General features: G+C 44.4%; 1 protein-coding gene across 1 annotated transcript; it reads left to right on the plus strand.

Annotated features, from left to right (window-relative positions):
* foxj1a (forkhead box J1a) lies at positions 1-5,752 on the plus strand. The gene is made up of 2 exons (XM_076085170.1): positions 1-582; positions 2,245-5,752. Exons 1-2 carry the CDS (start codon positions 25-27, stop codon positions 3,079-3,081), a joined length of 1,395 nt encoding a protein of 464 aa, XP_075941285.1. The 5' UTR covers positions 1-24; the 3' UTR covers positions 3,082-5,752.
* Positions 5,753-10,395: the final 4,643 nt, after the last annotated feature.

Consider the following 10,395-nt stretch of genomic DNA (forward strand, 5'->3'; position numbering starts at 1 on the left):
GGAGGAGCGGGGTGACAGAGAGCCATGCTGTCTCTGAGCTGCACCGACCCGTGGCCTGAGGGCTCCGTGGGGCTGGAGGAGGAGGTGGTGACCGCGGCCGTGCAGGTGGAGGAGCGGGACGGCGTCCACTGCAACAACAACGACAACAACAACAGCAGCATCAGCAGCTGCAGCAGCAGCAACCTGGACGACAGCCTCACGAGCCTGCAGTGGCTGCAGGAGTTCTCCATCCTCGGTGCCAACGTGCCGCCGCAGGCCCACCACCAGCCACCGGGCTCCGACGCGCCGGCCTCCCCTCTGGCCGGAGACCCGGCCTCCATCGGCATGCCCCTGACCCCCGGGAAACCCACGGCGGCGGCCTACAGCCGGATGCAGTCCCTCCCGGGCATCGTGGCTCACGGGCACTGCCCCGACGAGGTGGACTACAAGACCAACGCGCGCATCAAGCCGCCGTACTCGTACGCGACGCTCATCTGCATGGCGATGCAGGCCAGCAAGAAGACCAAGATCACCCTGTCCTGCATCTACAAGTGGATCACCGACAACTTCTGCTACTACCGACATGCTGACCCCACCTGGCAGGTAGAGGACTACACACACACCTACACACACACACACACACCTACACACACACACACACACACACACACACACACACACACACACACACACACACACACACACACCTACACACACACACACCTACACACACACACACACACACACCTACACACACACACACACACACACACACACACCTACACACACACACACCTACACACACACACACACACACCTACACACACACACACACACACACACACACACCTACACACACACACACCTACACACACACACACACACACACACCTACACACACACACACCTACACACACACACACACACACACACACACACCTACACACACACACACCTACACACACGCACACACACACACCTACACACACACACACACACACACACACACACACACCTACACACACACACACCTACACACACACACACCTACACACACACACACACACACACACACACACACCTACACACACACACACCTACACACACACACACACACACACACACACACACACACACCTACACACACACACACACACACACACACACCTACACACACGCACACACACCTACACCTACACACACACACACACACCTACACACTTTCTATTGTTTGAGTCTTGTTGAGGTCAAATCACAGCTGGGACCATGAATGCTTTCTATTTAAAGAACAGTAGAAGACATCCTGAGTATTAGAGACTTAAAGCTGCTGATAATTAACAAGAGCTCAGCAACACAGGAAACTCAATTCAAACACTTCATTTTTATATAGATATTTTTTCTTCACATTGCTGTTATAGAAACACGTGATGGAGGAGGAAAAACAAAAGTGCAGCAGCAGATTCTTCAGGAATTTTCATGAAAAAGTTTTATTTATCCGGATGAATGATTGATGAGGCGGTTAGCTGCACTCCCGTGTTTCAGAGCACTCTGTTATTGTAGAGCAGTGCATGGGGCAGATAATATTTAACAAAGGTCATCGGGTCACTGCTCCATTTAAACTTCAACGAGGGGGGGGGGCAATAATGTGACGTATGGTGCTCTGCCGTCTGCACTTCCTGCTTCACTACAGGCTGATGTCCAATGGCTGTTGGACTCTCTTTAAGCAACATTTTGGGGCTGATTTGCTTCCTTGCAGAGAGTTCGATGAGAAGATCAATATTACTCTCATGTCTGCACTGCAGCTGGTTAGCTTAGCTTAGCATAAAGACTGGAAACAAGGGGCAAACAGCTGGACAACATCCACGCACCAGCTCCTCTAAAGCTCATTTATCAAGCAGGTCTCATCCAGCATTCGTATCTACACCTGAAAGAACGCGCTGTAATTCGTAGATATCCCATGAAATAAAATAAAAAATGCCCTAAACCTAACTATGTATTTTACGATCTTTGGTATTCTAGCAGCGTGACGGTGAAACAAATGAGATATAACACGTTAATCAGATATGAGGAGCTGGTAGGTGGGTGTTGTTAGCTACAGACTGCCAGGCTACCTGTTTCCAGTCTCTATGCTAAGCTAAGCTAACCGGCTGCTAACCAGATAGACATGGTAGTGATGTCGATCTGAACATGTAAGAAAGCCAATACGTCGTCCAAATCAAGCCAGGTAGTGAATCCTCATGTGACGATATGTGTCTCCACTTTCAGAACTCCATCAGACACAACCTGTCGCTCAACAAGTGCTTCATCAAGGTGCCGCGGCAGAAGGACGAGCCGGGGAAGGGCGGGTTCTGGAAGATCGACCCGCAGTACGCCGAGCGCCTCCTGAGCGGCGCCTACAAGAAGAGGCGGATGCCGCCGGTCCAGATCAACCCGGCGCTGCAGAGCCGGCTCAGGGTCAACCTCCAGCCCCAGTCCAGAGGCCCCTGCAGCCCTGCGGGAGGTCACGACGGCCTGTGCATCAACCCCGAGTCCCACCGGCTCCTCCGGGAGTTCGAAGAGGCGACCGGCGCCGACCAGAACTGGGACCCTCATCTGGCCGAGGGCACCATGCTGGGGTCCTGGCCCGTGGTGCGAGGGAGGGGCGGGCACAAGAGGAAACGGATGAGGCGCTGCAGCTCCCCGCTGCTCTCCACAGATGAACAGAAGGAGATCGGACCTCTGAAGGGGGACTTCGACTGGGACGCCCTGCTGGACTCGGCCCTCAACGGGGAGCTCAGTTTGGAGGGAGAAGAACCCCTGAGCCCCATCATGAAGGAGGAGGACCTGACGGTGCGGGGGGCCCACATCTCTACTGTCGAAGCCCCCGTGGGGACAGCGGACATCCACGTGTTGGTGGAGACCCAAAGGAACACCGACGGGTCGGATTTTGACGAGGAGACCTTCCTCGCCACCGCCTTCCTGGAGAGCCCCTGGCCAGAAGAGGAGGAGGAGCAAGGCCGCAGTGATTTCCTCTGTAGCTCCACCGTCAACCTGGACCAGCTGTTTGACCTCGGAGACTCATTAGGAGGAGACCCGAGCACCCGGATTGACACCCTCCTCTGAGGAACAGTTGGTCTTCTTTCACACTGAAAAAAAGGAATAACAGACTCTTTTTTTTTTTTTGTCAACACTCAAAAAACACTTATTGTCTTTTTTAGGATGTTTAAAGTATTTTTGTTGAGTTCCCTTTTGATGCAGACTCATGGAGGAAATGAACAAAGATGCCACAATGAACAGCAGCAGCTCACATCATCGCGGGGAAAATAAAACTATAAAACCTTGAAAGGACTTTTCAGAATTAAGGCCACCAAAAATAGACATTTGGTCGTAGAAGCTCAGCGAGGTACCGGCATGGATGTCTAGAGAGCTGCAGGGATGACCTATTTTTGTAATCCAACAGGAAGTTAGCATAACTGTTTCCCTCCACAAACAACCAATGGGATTCTTCCATTGGATTTTTGGATTATTGCAGAAAATAATCTCTGTGGCAAACAAACGTTAATGATACTTGCGTGTATCCTAGCATGCATACAATCACCAGAAGTTAAAAGCTAACGCAAGGGGCTGATCACACCGACACTTGTCGCTTCAAAAACTTTAAATGCAAAATGGCTGCGTGCGCAACCAATCAAATATATACAGTAAAAAAGGGAAACGCGCTCCCTCCCTCATTGTAGCCTATGTGAAACTATAACAACATGAGATATGAATTCCCTCTCACATACTCCGTAGCTTTCTCACAGCCCAATGGCTAACAAGCGAGCTAGCCCTTCTACATCTACCCGCATGCAAACAGGAAGTCAGTGCTAAAGTAGTAAAGCCCGCCTCTCGTTTTATTTGATTGGCTGCCTGGAACAAGCATGGCATCGACAAACAGTGCGACTCCACATCTGGCGCTGAATAGTTGAGAACATTTTACATTTGTTAGCGAGTCTAAAAACCGCGAGAAAAACTTGGCACCTGCATTCTCTCTAGTGTCCACCAGGGGGCGACTCCTCTGGTTGTATAGAAGTCTATGAGAAAATGACTCTACTTCTCTCTTGATTTATTACCTCAGTAAACATTGTAAACATGAGTTTATGGTCTCAATCTCTAGTTTCAAGTCTTCTTCAATACAGCATGATGTTCATTTAGTACATTATGGTCCATTTAGAGTCAAACAGACCATAAAGCAGGGGATGCTTTAGGGCGGGGCTACACGGTGATTGACGTGATGACGACTACGTCCACTTCTTATAAACAGTTTATGGTTTCAGTATGATCAGGTAGCTCCACCACCAGCTAAAGGAGGACTCGTGAGGACGTTTAGAGATTCACCAGAGGGGCGTTCACTGACCTATTTTATATCGTAGAACTAAACTTTCAAATCTCTTCAGCTTGTGTTAAACACAGACTTTATTTCAGACATCTAACCAGAAACACATTGACTTCCAGACGAGGAAACAGGAAATGGAAAAAATGCTGACTCATGTCTGGTTTTTTTTACGACTCATTCTTTGACTTCGTTGCCAGTTTGTCCCAGTGGTCAACTGTGGTACTACAACAAACAGATCCCCTGCAGCCCAAAAAGATAACTATTATAAAAGAGACAGGACTATTTTGTCTTCAGGTTTAATATTTGTAAAACTTCCCCTGAGTTTAGAAAAGTGACTTTGGCTTATGTGCTCTGCAAGAAATGTTTTATTCGATTACTTGGCGGCCATCTTGGACTGTGGTATCCAATACATCCAGTTAGAAAGTCATTATTGCTTTTATTACAAAGCTGCATTAGTATGTGTTGCAAATTAACAACACAGCACCACGGTTCAATTTGAACGAACTTTTTTCGGACATAAATGAACACATTTTATTAGAATAGGTGTGTGAACGGGCCTTTAGGAGGTCACATGGTGGTCTCTGTTTACATCATCAGAAGTGAGTCCATGTTGTTATTGTTCACTACGTCAGGCCTGACTGTGGGTTTGAAAGAGGCTGCTGGTGATTGACATAATATATAAATACTGTGACAGCAGCACTACGATGATGAATATATTTGCCAAATGTTTGGTGTAGGAGTGATTTATTAGTCTTATTTTCGTGTGTTTTTTTTTTTGGTACTAACTATTCTCTGTTTGCAATTTTTCAAAAATAATTAGGACCAGTTTAACTAGATTAATAATTATTATGCAGGATAAGTTGCTGCTTTTTTTGTCCAGAGATGGTTTATTTCATATCAGAGTAGAAGTATTTACTTTTTATTTTAGCAGAACAGTAGATGTTAAGTAGTCGAGGACAAATCTGTGGCGCAAACGGCTCGAGGCAAAATTCACCAACGACGAACCATGAAGACCTCATAAAGCTCTCTTTTAAAAAAAAGCCTCGTAAATGAATACCCGACCTTCTACGTGCCAAGAACAACACTTGGGACTCGACAGGGTGGAAGTGTTTTTTATTACAAAAGATCTGATATCTGTCGTTGAATAACTAAACCAAATCACTCCATATGTACACAAGTAGTCTTAACTTTACTGTTTTCCTCTAAAAATGTGTGAAAGTGCAATCAATGTACAGCGAAACCTTTTATATTTGACATGCAGTTTACTTTAGAGACACCACTTTCACTGCTTTGTGCACTATGAGGTGTGTCTGAAGCGTCTTACCTCATGATTGGTTCTGTGAAGTCAGAGACACATGTTCTTTTATTCTCCTGTTTCTGTTTTATTTTACACTTTTCTTTGTCAATAAAAAAAAGAAGTTTTACTGCATCTTGCTTGTCTTAATGATGTATATTATATTCATGTTTAGGTGGTCTTCCTTTATTTCGGACAAAAAAATATCAACAACTATCAGATGGATTTAACATTCGATTTTGCACGAACATTCATGTTCCCCAGAGGATGAGTCCTAAAGACTTTGGTGGTCTTCTGACATTTGATTTAGCGCCACCATGAGGACAAACTTTTCATTCATTAAGTTAAATATCTCTACATCTACTTGATAGGTGTAGAGATATTTCCTTTAATGCCTTCAGGAGATTGACATTTTAATTTTTTGATTTAAACATTTACTGGATGGATTACCATCTAATTTTGGACAGACATTCATGATCCCCAGAGGATGAACCCTACTGACTTTTGGTGATCCTCTGACCTTTCCTGTAGCCCCACTGTGAGGTTGACATTTGTGTCAATATTAACCATAATATGTGTAACTATTTCATGGATTGCTGTTACATTTGGTTCAGATATTCATGTTCTCCAGAGGATAAGCTTGAATGACTATCGTGAGCCTCTGACATTTGCTATAGGTCAAACTTTTCATTTATTCAATATATGATCTCTTCATCCTCTCCATAGATTGGTATAACATTTTGTAGAGACCTTCATGATCCCCAGATGATGAATCCTACTACTTAAGGGATCATCTTACTTTGTTTTAATCTTGTGCCATCGTGAGATTGAAAACATTTTGGGGGGGGAATATGTCAACAACTTTTAGATGAATCGTATTGAAATGTGCTTCATCATTCATGTTCCCCTCGGGATGAACCACAATAACTCAGGTCTACATGTCAATGTGTCTTTTTTGTTTTATGACCAAAACACGTGCAGAGCTAAAGACATTCAATCAACCCCAGCTGGCCTCTGTGTTTACTGATATAAAGCTAATGTTAGCATGCTGTTATTAGCATCACAGAGCATGCATGGACTCTTGTTTTCTTCTACTTGCACCACCCCCCCCCCCTCTTTAGTGTGATTTACGTTGGTCTTTTCCTGCCCATCTCTTTCGACTCTTGCTGTGATCAGACAGTGGATGGGTAATGGTAGTTGGGGGGGTGGTGGTCTTGGTCTCTTTCATGTCTTTGTCTGAGCTCAGTCAGACTCTTGTTCCCAATGGCGGTCGGATTTGTGGTCCTTCATGGGGTCCGTGTGGGGTCCAACGGGGACAAGTGTCCCACGCCCCCCCCCCTTCTCCCCCATATATCACGGCCTGTCTGCCCGGCTGTAGACCACACCGTCTCTCTCCCCCCCCCCCCCCCCCCCAGGGGGTCTCTCTGTCAGTGAGCGTGCCTGTCTGTGGTCACTGATGATGAGGTAATGACGGCTGTAACGCTACACCTCTGTGTGATGGACACCCAACACTCTGCTGGAGGAGCAGGATGCTCCATCTTCATGCCCAAGCCAAAGAGCTTTTTTTCCTGGAAAGGGGAGCTAACATTTCCCCTTCCTCCCCCACCCTCCCTCCAAACCCTGTGCTCCCTGCAGCCCCCCCTGGACAGCTATCGCATGCTGGACTTGGCTCTCCAGCTGGATGGTGCAGGGCTCTCATAATTGTAATGTGTGGCATGCTGGTTAGATGAGAGGCCCCGTGGTAACCCGATGCAGGTATTATCCGCGGGCCCTGCTGACGGCTGCAGGTAAGAGGAGCCTCCCCGGTGAAACGCTAACCCAGAGACGCTTGTTCCAAAACCCAGAGACGCTGCTAACTGAAAGTGCTAAACGCCAACACCCGCTGTGGCCGTTTACAGTCGGGTTCAGCCGAAGTGACTAAGGATGAGATTAATGGTTCGACATCTTGTGCCCATATTTGAGCTTTTGATCACGTGATCTCACATCGTAAGAAATCTATTTCCATCTCGTCCATGTTGGCTCAAGGCTAGATACTAAGACAGTGTGGTGGTAGCACTAGACCAGACCACATAGTCAAGACTGTAGCAGACATTTGAGTAAAAGGTGGGTTTTATGGATCCAGCTCTCTTCTAACATAATTAAAGACTTATTTATTATTATTATAAGTAGAAATTGACTTTTAAATTGATTTTGCACTCAAACAAACAGCCGTTGGACCACAACCCGTCCCTATAAAAAGTAGTAAAAAAAGATAGTAGACGGAGAAGAGACGAAGGGAATACGTCTTTTTTATCACACAGCTAATGAAAAGCCTGTTTCCTGGGTGACTGCTGGTACCATTGTCATGTAGGAGTGTGTGTGTGTGTGTGTGTGTGGGGGGGGGGTCTCTTACTGAGGCTGTGGTGTTGATGGTGGAGCCCCAGATTTATTACAGAGGAGGGTTTTGTGAAAGTTCACTTACCTTAAAGTGAAGCTCCTTCTGACAGATGTTTCACTTTAAATAATAGTGTCTGTTTTTCTGTTCTTCTCTTTCTTTATACGTCACTTTACTCTCGACACAGTCGATCTATAGAGCGCTTTACAGAACCAAAGAAAGAAGAAAAACATCAAATAAAGTCACCCATAGAGATAATAAACGCCTAGAAGCTGGTTAGTTAAGGGACAACCAGTCAAATATGAAGAGAAGCAATGAAGGATGAAGGACTTTAAGACTTTCTCCAGGTCAGAGGTTCACGTTTCACCATCTCACCTGTTTACCCGAAACACCACCGACACATTGTTCTGAGGCAGGAATGTTTCAGTCCAAACACACAAAGACCAGGGTTTTTAAACTTATTATTATTAAGCTGTCAGTGCTGGAATGTACCCGCTACATGTACTTTACTTAAGTACATATTTGAGGTACTTGTACCTCATGCGACATGAACTGTATAAACGTCAATAGTTTATAAAATATTATGTTTAATTATTAGTAGTGCTGGGCAACGATTACAATATTTAATCGCGATTAATCGCATGGATTTTTTGCGATTAATCGCAATTAATCTCATTGTTATGGCAAAGTTCAATAATGAATTCAAAAGTAGTGTATTGTGCACTTTTATTTTAAAGTACTGCTCTATGAACTAAAGGTGAATAACATTGTGCGTAAACACTTTAAACACATCAGGTTGTTGTTAGCAGCAGTGTTCTCTTCACACAGCAGCAGTTCTATCTCTTCACTATCTGTGCTCAGTGTGTGACTGTGTGTGAAACGTTCCACTGCTGTGCAACAGGAACAACATGTTTCACACCTTTCATCTACATGTGTGTGTTGTGTCTTCATGACAGTCAGAGCATGTGATGCAGCTCTACTCTTCATCACTATGATGCTGTAACTCAGAGGTGATGAAGGTGACCCAGCGATCAAAGAATAAAGACACTTTACCCACAATTTAGGTGTATTTTCCCTTTAACTCACGAGATGCAGCATGTTTTATACTTAATGTGAATATAATTCATACTTTGTTGGCATCTTATTCTGAAAACCGGATGTTCGTCTAAAGAAACCGGATGTTGTCTCACGTTAATCTTTCTGCTAACTTTCAAAGTCCTTCGCTCGCTCCCGATCTGTGCCGTTTAAATGCGTTTACTGTGAATGTCAGCATATAGGTACACTAACATGTAAGTGTCTGCTGAGTTGACCACGGAGATCTGAGTGTCTGCTGACTTTACCGCAGCGATGTCCAGTAGTCTCCATTCCTCCACCGCTGCCAGTGAGCAACAGACTTTCAAAATAAAAAAAATGCGTTAACGTGCTATAAAATAATTGTCGGCGTTAATTAATGAATGCGTTAACGCGATAATAACACGTTAACTTGCCCAGCACTAATTATAAGTTAAACTCTCCAACAGTTTATACAAATACAGATGAAAACATCTGTCTATAAATCAGTTGTTAAGTCGGTCAAATGAATGTGAAACTATTCTTTAGTGTGTTAGTACTTGTACTATAACAGAGTACTTTAACTGTGTGGTATTAGTACTTTTACTATAACAGAGTACTTTAACTGTGTGGTATTAGTACTTGTACTATAACAGAGTACTTTAACTGTGTGGTATTAGTACTTTTACTGTAACAAAGTACTTTAACTGTGTGGTATTAGTACTTTTACTGTAACAGAGTATTTTTACTGTGCTGTATTAGTACTTTTATTTTAACAAAATATTTCTACTGTATGGTATTAGTACTTTTACTGTTTTGAAGGATCTAAATACTTCCTCAGATGGCAGATGGGAGTGTTGTTGTTGTTGTTGTTGTTGTTGTTGTTGTTGTTGTTGTTGTTGTTCTATAACAATAGAAAGAGAGATATCAATAGAGAAAAGCACCGGGCCCGGTATAGAACCCTGTGGGACTCCACAGAACATGATGATGAAGACAAGTTGACTGAAATAATGAAGGATCTGTTGGATATGAAGGAAACCAAACTTATTGTTTCATGAATGTGAATCAGACACAAAATGAAGGGAAACCAGACTCACACGTGTGGACGGTAACTAATCTCACATGAAAAATCAAACGCCATAAAATACATCAGAGGTTTTTATAGCTGCGCGTCTGTTTGCTCTGAAATGACCTTTTGATACGAGGAGACACTTTAAAAAGAGTTCAACAGGTTTCTAAACACTTAAAGATCAAATCAACCGCTTGATTTAAACATTAACTTCTGTTTCGTTTCCTCTCCTGCACTCACAGCCATTCACTGTTTTTAGAGGGTTGTGTGTTTGA

This window comes from Anarhichas minor, unplaced genomic scaffold (genome assembly GCF_050575085.1).
Source record: "Anarhichas minor isolate MPS153535 unplaced genomic scaffold, ASM5057508v1 ptg000140l, whole genome shotgun sequence".
In the NCBI taxonomy this organism is placed as follows: Eukaryota; Metazoa; Chordata; class Actinopteri; order Perciformes; family Anarhichadidae; genus Anarhichas; species Anarhichas minor.

Coding starts and splice junctions, on each gene's coding strand:
- foxj1a (XM_076085170.1), top strand. CDS start 25: ATGCTGTCTCTGAGCTGCACCGACCCGTGGCCTGAGGGCTCCGTGGGG. Junction 583..2,244: donor ATGCTGACCCCACCTGGCAG/GTAGAGGACTAC, acceptor CTCCACTTTCAG/AACTCCATCAGACACAACCT.